Source organism: Scyliorhinus canicula, chromosome 15 (assembly GCF_902713615.1).
Source record: "Scyliorhinus canicula chromosome 15, sScyCan1.1, whole genome shotgun sequence".
Lineage (NCBI taxonomy): Eukaryota > Metazoa > Chordata > Chondrichthyes > Carcharhiniformes > Scyliorhinidae > Scyliorhinus > Scyliorhinus canicula.
Window position 1 is genome coordinate 64,625,068 of NC_052160.1, and position 16,234 is coordinate 64,641,301.

Sequence of the window (16,234 nt, forward strand, 5' to 3'; positions counted from 1 at the left end):
ATGGGCCGAACGGCCTGCCATTCACGGCTGTTTCACGATGGTGGCAAACACACCTGGTCGCTGCCGTTGTGAAACGGGAGTGAGAAGCCTGTTTGGGGCTTGTAGGTGGCCTAGCAAGGAAAGAGCACCACGACTGTGCTTGGGAGGGGACAGGCCCGCGATCGGTGCCCACCGATCATCGGGCCGGCGTCCAAATCGGACGACTATTTCCCCTCCGCCGCCCCGCAAGATCAAGCCGCCACGTCTTGCGGGGCGACTGAGGGGAAAGACGGCCACCGCGCATGCACGGGTTCGTGCCGTCGGCGTCATGATGCCAGCTGCACATGCGCGGGTTGGAGCCGGCCAACCTGCGCATGCGCAGCTGACGTCATTAGGCACGCCGGCCGCGTCATTCTTGGCGTGACGCCCCCGCGGGCGAGAGTTACGGAGCGCCGCTCCTAGCCCCGCCGGGAGGGGAGAATAGGGGGCAAGGAGCGGCCTCCGAGGCCGTCGTGAAACTCGGCCGAGTTCACGACGGCCCTCCCGATTTTTCCCAGGAGCGGAGAATTCTGCCCAAAAAGCTTTTGAAATGGAATGGGGGCAATTGTTTTTCAGTTTATATCTAACGTTCGCAGAAGGAATCCTGGAGAATCACCAAGTATCTGAGTTACCTTTGAATCCCTTTCCTTTGGTGACACCAATGACATCTATCATTTCGTTTGTATGAAAGATGGTGCTCACTGGGATCTGTTTCTCCAGTTTCTCATGTGCCCAGTCCACTTTCTCTGCTATTGTTCCTCCATTCAACTGGATCTCCATGATGTGGGCTTTCTTCTGTCGCAGTGGCAGCAGCCTCATCTAATGGGGAAGTAAAACTATTAAAATATTAAATGACAACAGCACCATGACCAGAGTATTTAATTTGAGTGAGTTTGTTCCTCACCCCCTCTAATTTGTCCCTCCATGCTCAGCCCTTCATTCCGTTGAGCCTGGATATTCCAGTTGACTAGACTGCAACGTAAGGCCCACAGTCACCCCCTTGATCGCTCCAACCTACAGAATCTACATCCAGAATACAAATGATCCTGTTCGGAAGGAAGAAGTTGCATTTGTGTAGCGCCTTTCACATCCTCAGGATACCCACAAGTGTTGCCCAGCCAATTAGGTACAGACAAGCAAAGTTAAATGAATGTTGAAGGATCTGAGGTGGATCTTCAAACAGAACGCCCCTCCAAAACCCAAACAAATGAAAGTCGGTAATTCAAAATCCCGGAACTCCCTCCCTAACAGCACTGTAGGGGCACCTTAACCACATGGACTGTGGTGGTTCCAAAATGGCAGCTACCCAGACTTCTATTCGGGATGGACAATAAGTGCTGGTCGAGCCAGCAAAGCCAACATCCCATTAATTAATTTTTTTTAAAGTTCAGGAGCAGATTTGTGGAATGAGATTCAATGAAGATTCCATTCCAGACAGCACAAGTTTTTGGACTGGACTTTTTCATTACCCCGTACTTCCCGGAAGATACCACGTTTAATCCAACCGCCAGGAAAATAAATAAGAACTCCATATGGAGCTTCCTTATGAATCTTAGTAACCTGGATGATGAATGATAAATTGAAAATATTCCGTGTATTGCATATAGTGGAGGTGGTGGTAAGTCCATAAGTTCTGGATTCAAATTTCACCATCATGTGGTGAATGTCACGTAATAATTCACACTGTATTTATCAATACTATTGTAAGCGCAGTAGCATTATCCGACCACTAGGGGGAGTAGCTCTGGGAATGCTCAGGAGTTTGTACAGGGCTCCACCCTTGGCTCCGCCCATGACTCCTCCCCTAGACTGCTGTATAAATAACCGTGTCCAGAGCCAGCCTGAGTTCATCGAGAGTTCAACGGGTAACAGGCTGGCTCTGAAGTAAGTAGATTAAAACCACTGTTCATATCTGAAAGCACGTGTCTCGTGAATTGATGGTTCCATCAGATCACATTTCAAAAGAATAAATGGTGACAAAAGACATCCAATGAGGTCAACAAGTAAAGGTAAGATTCCACAGCTTGGGCGCACAAAAGCAGAAATGCGCAGCTGGTGTGAGATCGGACCCAGTCTGTAGCAAGGAAAAGACCTTTCCGCCCCACCCACAACCCACTAACATCTTCCATCAGTGCATATTCAATCTGACGGTGATTGACTCCAAGAAACTGTATCAATAAAGAATTACGGGAGGCCAAGGCATAGATTGCCAGGCCTGCGACATAGGTGCAAATGGGTCATTAAGACCCATTTGAATTTATTTACATTCCCCACCGGCACACATCGTGGACCTTCTTCCACACCATCAGGGGGAGGTCGGAGCATTGTGTCCAGGTCGGCATCGATCCCGATTTACACCCGACGCCTGATTCTCCATCCAATCAGGGAATGCATTTGGGCGTCTTGAGACTGAGAATCGCGCCCAAAGTGTGCCTCAGCAGTCTCATAATTAAGCTGCTTGCTTCACAACCTTTTAACTATAAGCAGGAACCAAAAATGCTGGAAATACTCAGCAGGCCAGCCAGCATCTGTTGGGGGGGAAGCAGAGGTAATGGCTGGAATTCTATCAGCCCCTCCAAATGTCCTGCCATTTTGCCACTGGCGAAAAGTTGCCAGATTGGCCACTTTATGGCACCCGAGAAATCGGAGTGATTTGGTTTGATTGGTTGGCTGGTGGCAATGGATTGGCCATAGACATTATCCTGCCCAGCAACAGACAACGATTGGACCTTGCCAGGTGGGGTTTTCAGTCAACTCATGAGAAAGCTCCTAGACGCTGGTAGGAGAGGTTGTGTGTTGCTCTCTCTTTCTCCCGCTCTGGAATATTTCCTGTCTGCTAGTTCTGAATCTTCAGAGATATCTCAGGATCCTGATGCATTTACAGTAAAAACCATTACAGACTGAAAGCAAAGACACCCAACTAGATGCCTAGAGTGAAGAAAAGTCTAACTCGAAGACATCCATCTGAATCAGAGACTTTCATCCTTTTAACTTTAGTATTTTTTACACCCCTCTTTCCCCTTTGTGTTTGTCTGTCTTGTGTATTTGTGGACAGCGGGGTGAGTTAAAGAGGGTTAGAAATTATATAATAGTTAACCAGTTGTAGTAGCTGCCTATTTATTTATACTAATAAAACTTTCAACAAAAGTTGATTGTGTTTAAATTTAAAACCTGGTTACTATAGTTATTGGGCAACCAAAGGCCAAAGACTTCAGGTATTTTTAAAATGAATAGTAAATTTCAATTGTGTTGTGACTCCAGATCAAGTGGGGCTAGAATTTGCCTTACACTAGCCCAGGGTATCAAAACATAATTTGGGAGCTCGCCTGGGATATTTGGAACAATTGACAATGACATTTGGGGTACAGGTATGTATTATGAGACACCAGATTTATAATAGCGCTGGAAGCTGATAAGGCTTTTCTTCAGGTGGAGGACCCGCCTTTGGTTTATTTACAAGGGCTTCGAAAAGACAAGCTAATTGAATTGCCAAATGAAGTAAAAATAGAAGAGCCAGCTAAAACGAAAAAGGCAGAGATATAAAATATATTGGTTGAGTGCTTGAGTCTGTTAGAAACACCGAGAGCCCACAAGCAAGCAGTCCAAGTTGTGGAGCATCAAAGAAATTTTATGATGGAGCAATTGAGCTGTAGAGAACTCGATTGCAGTTCGAGCATGAGTGGGAATTTTTAAAAATGGAAAAAGAAATGGGGATGCAGCAAAATGAAAGACAATTGATAATACGGCAAAAAGAAAGAGATAGAGCTTTTTGCATGGAAATTCAAAGGAGGAAGTTGGATTAGAGAGAGAGGAAAAAACAAAAGAGAGAGAGTTCCAGCTTAAGGCACTGGAAATTAAAAGGGAGCTGGCAGGAACTCGAGGGGAGCTTAACCCTACAACAGGACCCAGTTGCGATAGTCTTGTATTCTTAGCGATATTCTGCCTTACAAAGTTTGAAGACAAGGATGTAGAGGCATTTTTCATGGCATTTGAGAAAATAGCAACATAAATGGGATAGCCAAAAGAAAAGTTGACTTTGCCCACGCAAAGTAAATTGATAAGTTTATGCTTCCCTGTCAGATGGGGTCTCTAAGGATGATGACAAGGTAAAAATGGCTATTCTGGATGCATATGAATTAGTTCCCAAGACATATAGGCAAAAGTTTTGGAATTTAAGGAAACAACTGGGACATACTTTTGCTGAATTTGAAAGGATTATGCAGATAATAAGTAGATACCAGCATTGGAATTGGAAACTATCTATGAGGCTCTGAGAGAACTCATTCTCTTAGAAGAATTTAAGAATTTGCTACGCTCTGTGATAAGAATCTATGTTGAAGACCAAAGGGTTATGGCCGCTCGACAGGCAACAATAATCACTGATGATTATGAGCTGATCCATAAATTTAAACCTTTGATCCATCACTTCCATAATTTTGAAAAGGATAGGAAGTGGGAGAGTGAAAGGATAGAAGGTAGCTAAGGTAAGGAATGGATAGCTGGGAATGCTCCAAGATTTCCTCCTCAGACCGGGAATGAAGGTACTGATAGTGGAAGTCAGAATTGAAGCCTTAGGTGTTACCATTGCAATAAAGTGCAACACTTCATTCAGCATGTTGGCAGTTGTGAGGAAATCCCATGGAAGTTTTCGGGGTTTGTAAGGAGGATTCTGAAAAGGGAATGAAAGTGGAGAATACTACAGGGCAGACTGTACCTTTAACTGGACTTAGGACCTGGGCACCCTTTTACTGCTAGCCTAATACCCTGGCAGTGCCACCTGGGTGCCAGCCTGGCACTGCCAAGGTGCCAAGGTGTCACTGTCAATTGGCAGGGGCTCATCCAGACTGGTGGTGCCAAGCTAGCATTTTTACTGTACTGCAGGTTGGGTACCTTGCACAGATGCGGGGTGGGGGAGAAGAGGACCTCCTTCTAAGTGAGTTGGGGCTTGGGGGTCGTTCGGGGATCGCATCAGGGGATTCAGAGATCAGGATGCCATTTTTAGATGCCACAGAGGAGTGGCAGCAAGTGGAGCTCCTTAGAGCAAAAAACTGGACTAAGTGCAGCCTCAGCCAACCGTTCCCACTGAGGCCCCAATCTACCCGAGTGACTGTTCGATAGTGTGGTATTTCTTGGCGCTCCAAGCACCGGGAAATACCCGCCTAATTGGGCGCATTACAGGACACTGTTCCCATTTTGGTACATTGCGCCCATAGAGGTTTGAAATATTAGTGAGAGGCTGATGTTCTCAGCCACGCTATTAATTTAAACTTCCATCGTTCATGTTTAACATGCAATTGGAAGAGACTAGAGTGAAAGGACACAGTTTAAGAATAATAGCTGTTTTAGGACTGATATGAGGAAAAAATAAATTCTCTCAGAGGCTCGTTGGTCTGTAGAATTCTCTTCCCCAGAGAGCAGTGGAGACTGGGTCATTGAATATATTTAAGGCCGAGTTAGACAGAGTTTTGAATCAATGATTATGGGGGGGCAGACAGGGTGGTGGGGTTGAGACCACAACCAGAACAACCATGATTTTGTTGAATGGTGGAACAGGCTCAAAGGGCCGAAAGGCCTACTCCTGCTCTAAGTGCTATGAGCCTATGCGGACAGTCAACTGAGCAACTCTGCATGAGAGTCATGTTGGTCCATACCCTGATCCCTGTTGTAGAACATCCATATAAATATGAGTAACTGGACGTGGGAAAGGTAAATATGGAAAATGGAGAAAGAGAACAGTTCCCACCTGCGTATGAACAATGGCTCTGATGATCGTGCAATACTTCTTCATGGCTTCAAAATCTTTCTCGAGCTGCTTTTTCCCCGCTTCATCCTGCCATTTCTTGTTGTATTTAGTAAAGGCCTTCTTCTTACTCTTACACCTAGTGGTGAATGAATGTATGAGACACGCTGTGGCATATACAATACTGAATATAAACTGATCATTCAGTTCAAAGCCAAAAGACAACAAAGGTCCCACCACAAGCCTAGCTTTTCCAATTGGATTTTCTCAATTTATGGGCAAACGCCCATCACATGGGAAACCGAACGCAGTTTCTGTGAAGTCCATTTTTGTCTCTGGCCCAATTTTTAAAGTCCCATCTTGCTGACTATTAGACCTCTCGCCATTTAAAATGGATGCCCACAATTCGTGTTCGGAAAAATGCAACAAATAATTTAATTATAAGTCAGAATCAGGATTTAATTGATTTATGAGAGACAACTGCCGACCTGCAGTAAACCATTATGGACCAGGCTGAGGACCTCATGCCTGATCTATTCTCTGTAAAGTTTCTGATTCATGCTGGATAGAATTTCAGAGCTGCCAGCTGCTCTCTGGTCTCCTGCTGAAGTGGCCATTCTTCATATAGGAGCGTGGCCGATTCAATTAATTCCAGGTCATGCGCAGGTTTAACACAGGCTAGGGGCTACACATGGAATCTTCCTGTTCTGCATAGCTCTGTTTGTAAAGCTGCACAGTAAATTCATCAACACAAGATCTTACACTAGGGATTGTTCACTTTGGGCTTTCACAGAGGTGATTGAAGTTTTTAAATTTATTATAGGACTGGACGTTAGTGATAATAATGGCTTGCATGTTTTAAAACCGCAAATGTGGTAAGTAAGGGTTCATCATGGGCGGGAGAGGGGCGGGGGCTTATTTTTCATTTCCATTTCCTGATATTTTTTTAAAATTCATTTTAGAGGATGTGGGCATCGCAGGTTCGGCCAGTATTTATTGCCCATCTTTAGTTGCCCTTCAGAAGGTGGTGGTGATTTGCCTCCTTGAATCGCTGCAGTCCTTGAGGTGTAGGTATACCCATGGTGCTGTTAGGGAGCGAGTTCCAGGATAGATGTTGCCCCAGCGACAGTGAAGGAACGGCGATATATTTCCAAGTCAGGGTGGTGAGTGACTTGGAAGGGAACCTCCAGGTGGTGGGGTTCCCAGGTATCTGCTGCTCTTGTCCTTCTAGACGGTAGTGGTCGTGGGTTTGGAAGGTGTTGTCTAAGGAACCTTGGTGAGTTATTGCAGTGCATCTTGTAGATTGTACACACGCTGCCACTGTTCATCGGGGATGGAGAGTTTGAATGTTTCTGGAAAGAATGGTAATGGCTACAAAATCGGGTTAGTAGCTTAACCTTCAAGAAAGAGTCTGACAACATTCACTGAATTCCCCCCAACCCCGCTTTCCCTCGCCCCCCCCCCTTCCCCCGCTTTCTGTCCATCATAGGCTCTATTTTAGGTGGATTGGTCAGAGCATGTGCTGTGTACACCACAACCACTTCCCCCGGTGAATGAGCTGGAGAACCAGCCACGGTTGCGTTTGGCATTATTTTAGTGTGTCCCAGGGTTGCAGGAGAATCACATCCACACTTGACTTACTGGCAGTCGGAACAACACAATATTGGGTGAGGCCGATCCAGTGAGCTGCATTGGGAAACCTGTTTGATGATCTCCTTCCCCTCCCCATCCCGACTCACCAGCCCCATGTTAATGAGATCCGCTCTCAAAAATCATAGCTGCAGCACGTTGGCCATCACTGCAGGCAAAAGGCCACAGGTTGAGGTGACACATGGATCAGGCACATGTACGGGTGGCATGCAATCAACAATGGGTATGGGCTACAGGCAGTCAGCCAGTAGTAGAGGGGGCACATGAAATTGGCTGCAGGTACAGGCAGGCAATCGATCAAGTTTAGAAACGGTCAGTGGTTTTCCAAAAGTCAAATTCGACCCCTAGAAGAGATGCTGCATGTCTGTGAGGAAGGCGATACAATTTCCTGGAGCGGAATGCTTGAACGCTTCCTGCTGGCGGGATTTCCCAGTCCCATCGAAGTCAATGGAGCTTTGAACAGCTTGCCTCATTCTCCTGCCCCATTCCTACCAAGACGGGGCTGTAAAATTGCACCCCCACAATCTGTACATCCCACAATTGCCCTGCCTAACTGTAAATGTGCAATAAAGTCAAGTCTCGATCAGCCATGATCTATTTGAATGGTGGAATAGATTTGAGGGGCTGAATGGCCTACCCTATTGCAACGCTATTAGTCAACCCAATGAGGGTATAGGCCTTCTTACTTTGGGTAGTCAGAACTAGGAAAAAATGTTTGCATGAGGAAGTATTAACCCCTCAGTCTAGAAAGAAAAAACAGATTAAGGCTGTGGGGATGGGGGGAGGGGGGGGGGGGGGAAGCTCCCAAGTTCTGTAGATGCTAGATAGAAAGGCCTTAAGGCTCTTTATTCAAAGGTTGGCAAACACCTGGAATAGTCAGAAGTGAGATGTGTTAAATACACAAGGGAAAATTCAAAATGCAATTGGATGCTGAGTTGGGAGAGTAACTAATGTTTGATGGGCCGAATGTTCTTTCCTGATCCTTCACTATTGTATGTTTCCCATGGAGTGTCTGTCCAAATGGGCTGCATCCCCAATGAGATACCAGACACCAAACCAACACAGGCCAGAAACTTTGCAGGCTGTCTTCTTTTGACCATCCATTCATCCACTCACATTTATCTGTACACGCGAAGCAAGAAGGGGGATGATAAATATAATTGAAAAATTCTTATTACCAGTTCTTGTAGAAACGTCGCTTGCATTCGTCACTTATGTGTTCAGCAAAGATTGTCTTAAACGTCCGCAGTCCCTTCGGAGTCTCCACATACCCAACAATCCCAACGACTATCAGTGGTGGAGTATCAATTATAGTAACTGCCTCCACTGTTTCTCGTTTTGAAATCTCTGTAATGTTATAAAATCAGGTTTAAAACATGCTCTGCACCTCAAAACAGCTCAAAGCACATAGAAAGGGTGCCACTCCGCAAAATAATTTCTCAAATCAATTTTGGTTTGTTTGCAAATGCTTTTCATTAAGCGATACAGTGAGTAAATTACAGATGAGGGAAGGTTATTCCCTCGATTATACCAGGCTATTTGTGGGGCACTGCACTACACAAAATGGCTGCTGCATTTGACCGCATGATGCAGTGTCCCTGAAAGTAAGCAAACTTCTCAGTACTTTTAAAGGATAGGCTTGCAGATCACAAATGTACAAGCAGCAAACAAGAGCTTTATTGGGAAGGTGTTTACTCAACAGGCTGCTGAGATAGCCTGACTGTTAGCATGCCCAAACTGGAGATGATGTCATCAATACATCACATGACCAAACTCTTAATGTGACCTTCAAACATGAATACACAACACTTTCCTCCCCTTTACATCAGAGTGCAATGACACACAATATAATGTTAATGATGAAAATTTATAATATGAACAATTAAGCAACACAACAGTCAATAGGTTAGACGTTTTGGAGGATGTTGATTCCTATAAGGCTGTAGAACCTCATGTGTCTGCTTTTTTGTGTTTTCACGTCAGAAGCTAGCCTCTTCTTCTTCTCTACTCCCAGTTGTATTTCCTTTATAGTTCATTTTATTTCGAACTTTCATTTGCACTGCTGAGCATGGTACACTCAGGATAGATCTTAGTTGGAGTGAGGTGGAGCTGGCGTTCTGCGGGTGTTGGAGTTCTTTGACCGCTCAAGCTCTATTTCCATCCTCTTTAGTTCTTGCCCCATGCTGTAGATCTGTTTTTTCATTGCCAACCACTGCAACCTCCTGGCTGTATACCAGGGCCTCACTTACCTGTATCCCATGGCACAGACCTCTGTGGTGCCACCTCCAGTTTGTGACTTGACTCCATCAGACCCTGAGTCTCTCCCCTCGAGTTTGATTCTCGCTATATTCACCCTCGCATTTTCGGTCTTGTTTCTGGAATGAAAGTTCTAACCTCTCTAGTTGAAGCTGTTGCTCTTGAAGATTTCCAAAAGGGTTTGTGCCCTTTTCGGGCTACCGTGGTTTACGAAAAGCAATCTTTTTATTCTTGTTGACCCTTGATACATGATGGGAGTCAGCAGCTCATTTTCCAAATTGAATGTTCTTTCCAATGAACTCAAGAGTTCCTTATGATCAGGAGCAGAGTTGTCCCTCAATTTCTTGTTCCTCTGTGGTTCAGAATTTACAAAGGGATCACATAACTGCATTCTGGACATCCTCACCGACTTTTTCAGTATATCTTTGATCTTCATTTTTGTCAAAATATTCATAGACATCTTCCATAAGCTCTTCATCCTTTGTTTCTTGATCCTGAGCCACACGTGTTACCGTATGCTGAGCCTTTGTCGTCTCAGCTTCTTTAGGCTTTTACTTAGACCTACTTTGGACTCCAACATGAGATTGATGTGCAGGGACAAGTCTGCATTCTGTCCTTTTCGTTGCACATTTACATCGATATGGTCCCTCAACGGCACTACTTCCCCAGAGTAGGTTTCAAGTGTTATCTTTGAGGGTTTTAAGATGATAAGTCTTAGTTGGTAACACCAGTGTTCACCTCCATTTTTACCCAGTAACGGTTTGTTGCATCCGCAATGACCAGTTTGTTAAATGACAATTCGTCATCTGACTGTGACTCTGGTCCTTTTTCATGCCCTTTTTGTATCATGTAGCTACTTTTCACCTCTATTCGATGTTTCATTTGTGATGGGGGGGGGGGGGGGGGTCTTGAGATGAGACCCCTTAAAACTGGATAGCTAGGATAACTCTAGAACACCTCTACATACGTTAGTTTATTGAGGATGAAATGAGAATGAAAATCGCTTATTGTCACGAGTAGGCTTCAATGAAGTTACTGTGAAAAGCCCCTGGTCGCCATATTCCGGCGCCTGTTCGGGGAGGCTGGTACGGGAATTGAACTGTGCTGCTGGCCTGCCTTGGTCTGCTTTCAAAGCCAGTGATTTAGCCCTGTTCTAAACCAGCCCCTATCGAAACTAATCATATAAAGTATTCCCAGTAATCTTTATTAACCATTATTAACCATGTATTCTTAGAACATAGCAATAACAAGCATGCTCTAAAGATGTGATTTAAGCTAACTTTTTTGTCTTTTTCAATTTAGACTACTCAGTTAATTTTTTCCAATGAAGGGCAATTTAGCGTGGCCAATCCACCTACCCTGCACATCTTTAGGTTGTGGGGGCAAAACCCATGCAAACACAGGGAGAATGTGCAAGCTCCACACGGACAGTGACCCAGAGCCGGGATCGAACCTGGGACCTCAGCGCCATGAGGCAGCAGTGCTAACAACTGCGCCACCGTGCTGCCCTTGATTTCAGCTAACTTGACCACATCCCTAAGACAGGATCAGACAAATAATGTGGTCAGCAATAATACAGCCAGCTCAATAAGCAGTTCTTATCAGTAGCTACAGCATCCTGTGCTCAGACGGACCATAGCACGGGCAGGAACCAACTGAGATAAGAGAAATGGGAGTAGGGGAGAGCAAGAGACAGTGGATACAGGGTCTTGAAAAATAACGAATGGCCAGAGGACAGGATGGGGCCAAATCACGAGCTAATCACACAGCCACCATGCTGCCTGACGTAAACTCCATTGGTCAAGGTACAATTAATAGCTACAAGGATTGGATCAAGTCCAACTGGGGTGGGCTATTAATTTTTGGAAATTGTATAACTGTTGAACATAAAGCAATGTAAAGCAGAGTGGTTTTGCCGTTTATCCTGATACGGGTGCAGTCGATGTGGTGCAGTAGGAAAAGGATTGATGATGGTGGACAATTGAGGGTCGTGTGACATGGGCCGGGGCTGGCCCAAAAAGGGATATAGCCAATCGCAGGGGAGAGGGCTGGGGAGCCCCCCAGACCAGGCTGATCACATGGAATGTGATGGGGCTGAATGGGCCAGTCAAACGGTCATGTGTGCTCGCGCACTTGAGGAGTTTGAAGACGGACATGGCGTTTTTGCAGGAGACGCATTTGAAGATAGGGGACCAGACAAGATTGAGGAAAGGATGGGTGAGGCATGTGTTCCACTCGGGTATGGACACAAAAATGAGGGTGGTGGCAGCGCTGGTGAATAAGTGGGTGGCGTTTAAGGTGGGGAACATTGTGGCGGATTCGGGGAGGAGGTTCCTGATGGTTAATGGAAAGCTGGAGGGGATGCCAGTGGTTTTGGTAAAGGTTTATGCCCCAAATTGGGATGATGTAGACTTTATGAGGCGGGTGTTAGGGAAGATTCCTGACTTGGATTTGCATCTGTTGATTATGGGGGGGATTTTAATCCGGTCATAGAGCCGAGTTTGGATCGGTTGAGTCCGAAGTCGGTGAAGGTTTCTGCAGTGGTGGGAAAGCTGAAGGGTTCATGGAGCACATGGGGGGGCATGGACCCGTGGAGGTTTGGTAGGCCAAGGGCGAAGGAATTTTCATACTTCTCCCACGTGCACTGGGTGTACTCCTGGATTGGTTTTTTTTGTGTTAGACAAGGAATTGCTGGCGGGGGTGGTCAACTCGGAGTATTCAGCGATTGTGGTTTCCATCCACGCTCTGCACTGAGTGGAATTGCGCGTGGCGCAGAGGGTAGGGGGGGCAGCCCCACCCGCAGTGGAGACTGGATGTTGGGTTGTTGGCGGATAGGGAGGCGTGCAAGCGAGTGCGGGCTGCCATTCTGGGGTACATGGAGCTAAATGACACGGGGGAGGTCGTGGCCTCCACGCTGTGGGAGGTACTCAAGGTGGTGGTCAGGGGAGTTTATCTCAATTCGGGCACATAGGGAAAAAGAAGAGCGGGCGGAGATAGCAAGGTTGGTCGACGTGATTTTTAGGGTAGACAGGAGGTAGACAGAGTTCCGTGAGCCCAATGGTGATGTAGGCCGTAAGGGTGTGGGGGTAATGGATGCAGCACTTGGGGCTGGAGGGTGCCTCGGTGTGGCACCAATCTGCGATAACCATAGGTTGGCACCAAGGGGTTGGATGCAAGTTTTCGGGGGTTGTTGCAAGCAGGGGTTGACCAATTTGGTGACCTGTTCTTAGGAGGCAAAGGATCCCCTTATACTAAACTGGACCAGCCACATTAATACTGTGGTTACAAGAGCAGGTCAGAGGCTAGGAATCCTGTGGCGAGTAACTCACCTCCTTACTCCCCAAAGCCTGTCCAACATCTACAAGGCATAAGTCAGGAGTGTGATGGAACACTCTCCATTTGCCTGGAAAAGTGCAGCTCCAACAACACTCAAGAAACTCAACACCAAGCAGGCCCTTGATTGTTCCCCCTTCCACAAACATTCACTCCCTTCACCACCAATGATCAGTGGCAGCCGTGTGTACCATCTACAAGATGCACTGCAGTAACTCACCAAGGTTCCTTCTGCAGCGCTGTCCAAACCCATAACCACTACCATCTAAAAGGACAGGAGCAGCAGATACATGGGAATGCCACCACCTAGAGATTCCCCTTCAATTCACTCACCACCCTGGCTTGGAAATATATCGCCGTTCCTTCACTGTCACTGAGTCAAAATCCTGGAACTTCCTCCCTAACAGCACGGTGGGTGTATCTACACCTCAGGGACTGCAGCAATTCAATAAGACAGCTCATCACCACCTTCTCAAGGGCAATTAGGGATGGGCAACAAATGCTGTCCTGGCCAGCGACGCCCTCATTCCATAAAAATGATTTATTTTTAAAATCGCTGCATGGGAAGATTGGCATCATTTCACCATGGTTTCATGGCCTATCCTCGTTCTCCCTTGTTCTCTGGTTGGGCTTATAGAGACATCAAGTCATATCGAATGATTGTGTCGAGCTAATTATATTGTTGTTCTCCTGGTCCCCTCTCTATTCATATATGTTGAGCCATTGTTTTTCTTGCTGAGCTGTATCATTCTTGTGGTTTTGTTACGTTGTTTGTCAAAACGTAAAACCTTAAAAAACATAATTTCAAAAAGAAATTCAGTTGCAAACAATTATTAACAGCAAAATATAATGCAACAGATGGTGAAACCCAAGCCACACTAATAAAGATCAAAATGAACACTAGAAGGACATCAGACAGCTGCTTGGCATTAATAACTGACATGAAAAAGAGAGAAAGTACTTCAACAGCAATAACTTGTATTTATATAGTGCCTTTAACTTCATAAAATGTCCAAAGATGCTTCGCAGGGGCATTTATGAAACAAAGCCTGACAGCCCGAGCTACATAAGGCAATCTTATGGCAGATTGTCAAATGCCATGAAGTAGGCCGAGGGAAAAAAACGAGGTATAGGGGTAGGGAGGTTTAGGGAGCGAATTCCAGAGCTTCGAGCCCCTGTTGCATTTCAAATAATGCCACAGGATTATCGTTTGTGCTCACCTGAGATGGGAAATGGGGCCTTGCATGGTTTTAAAGTCCCATCTGAAAAACAGAAACTCTGGCAGTGCAGCACTCCTTCAGTACTGGAGTGTCAGCCTAGATGTTATGTTCACTCCTCTAGAGTGGGGCTTGAGCAGCAACTGTTATAACCCTACAGGAGGCCCAGGGATTTGCAACCTCAGAGACCCTGTGGCCTCACAGTTCCTAGAACTGCTGGGACATAAATACCCCAGCCCGGGTGTGGGCCAGGACACGAGAGACCCTTCTGGGAGTAAGGGGTGAAAATAGTAAGGAGACTAAACCAAAACATTTCTACAGTCGTTGCTTCCGAGTGGTCGCTTGCCTGAGACTTTACAGTAACATTCAACTATGGTTGACTCTCTCAGCTTGGAGTCATAACATTGAACAAACATAGAACATACAGTGCAGAAGGAGGCCATTCGGTCCATCGAGTCAGCACCGACAAGCCCTCACTTCCATCCTATCCCTGCAACCCAATAACCCCACCTAACCGTTTTGGACAAATCCACCTAACCTGCACATCTTTGGAATGTGGGAGGAAACTGGAGCACCCGGAGGAAACCCATGCAGACACAGTGCCCCCTCGGGGAATCGAACCTGGGACACTGGCGCTGTGAAGCCACAGTGCTAGCCACTTGTGCTACCGTGCTGCCCTAACAAATTTATAATTCCCACGTCCTCCAGTGCTTTAAGCAATCTGACACCCCACTGCTGTACTAACCGAGCACTACACCGTCAGAGCTGCGGACGTTCAAACCGCGGGACACTAAAATAATCCAAATCCTTACTCTGTGCGGGCCGGTGTATTTCCCGCAGGATATGAGTCATGCCGGCTTTGTAGCCCAGGAAAGCTGTCAAATGAACAGGCTTGCTGGGATCGTCCTTCGGCCAGCTTTTCACTTTCCCTCTGTGTCTGGAACTTCGCTTACGAGGAAGAAAACCCAGGTGCCCATGTCGGGGAGCCGAGAACTTGCGATGTGACTGAAAACAGAAGCACAGCTTAATTTTTTTTAACAACATGTCCACCCACACATGCATCGACGATTGAAAATCCAAAGTGGGAGCATACATTTAAAATTATCTGGAAAAACGTTCGCTAAAGATTACAGCACCTGCTAAAAACAATAAAATATAAAATATATATTCGGGTCCATTTTCCTGAAGATCCAAGAATTAAATGCTGTATTTCACCATATAACTAATGGAGAAAGTATACGTACCATGGTGTGGACTGTGTACTAGCGAGCAGCTGAAAGAGGCAGTTTCCAAGTGCTGAAATCAGCTCATCCTTAAGATGTTACTTAATATAAAGTCACAAATTTAGCTCATGGCTCCATTACCCCACGTATTAATTTTAGGAGCAGGGTGGTTGCCCAGGTTTGACATCATAACAATTGCAGACACTGAAAAGCCAGGTGTCACCGAAGCTGCTTGCAACATTACAAATGGTCACTGGCAACTTTTCAAGATGCTTATTTTTCCCCTCATGAGATTCATCAAAGCCTGAAAAAAATAAAGCAAATAATAATAGCCAAATGCCATGTGTGCTGTCTCTCTAAATATCATTTGGCTTTCGGCCTGTCAAATAGTACACAACCACACACATGCATTTTTAATAAATTATTATAATTTTTACTAATGGCACAGCTCAAATGTAACCATTGCATTTATAAAGCTTCTGTCACATGGTTCAATGTTCCAAAACACTTTACAAGACCATTATCACACACAATTTGACACCAAGCCACATAAAGTAATATCCAGAAAGATGACTAAAAGCTTCACTACAGATGTATATCCAACGCTGTGCAGGTTAGATGGATTGGCCATGCTAATTTGCCCCTTAGTTCCCAGGGGTGTGCAGGTGGGGTTACGGGGATAGGGCAGGCTAGACGGGGGGGGTGCTCATGGGGAGGGTGCTCTTTCGAAGGGTCGGTGCAGACTCGATGGGCTGCATGGCCTCCTTCTGAATTGTCGGGATTCTATGATTCGAAGG

General features: G+C 45.8%; 1 protein-coding gene across 2 annotated transcripts in view; it reads right to left on the reverse strand.

The window, feature by feature from the left end:
• The window catches only part of LOC119978701 (60S ribosomal protein L3-like), a 31,546-nt gene extending 15,978 nt beyond the window's left edge, over nucleotides 1–15,568 (reverse strand). For both annotated transcript variants that reach the window (XM_038820513.1, XM_038820512.1), the window contains exons 1-5: nucleotides 15,459–15,568; nucleotides 15,027–15,219; nucleotides 8,587–8,755; nucleotides 5,762–5,897; nucleotides 651–837 (exon numbers count right to left, since the gene is read on the reverse strand). In XM_038820513.1, the coding sequence (XP_038676441.1) occupies nucleotides 651–837; nucleotides 5,762–5,897; nucleotides 8,587–8,755; nucleotides 15,027–15,219; nucleotides 15,459–15,461 (688 nt within the window). In that variant the 5' untranslated portion in view covers nucleotides 15,462–15,568. The remainder of the gene's footprint in view (nucleotides 1–650; nucleotides 838–5,761; nucleotides 5,898–8,586; nucleotides 8,756–15,026; nucleotides 15,220–15,458) is intronic.
• Nucleotides 15,569–16,234: the final 666 nt, after the last annotated feature.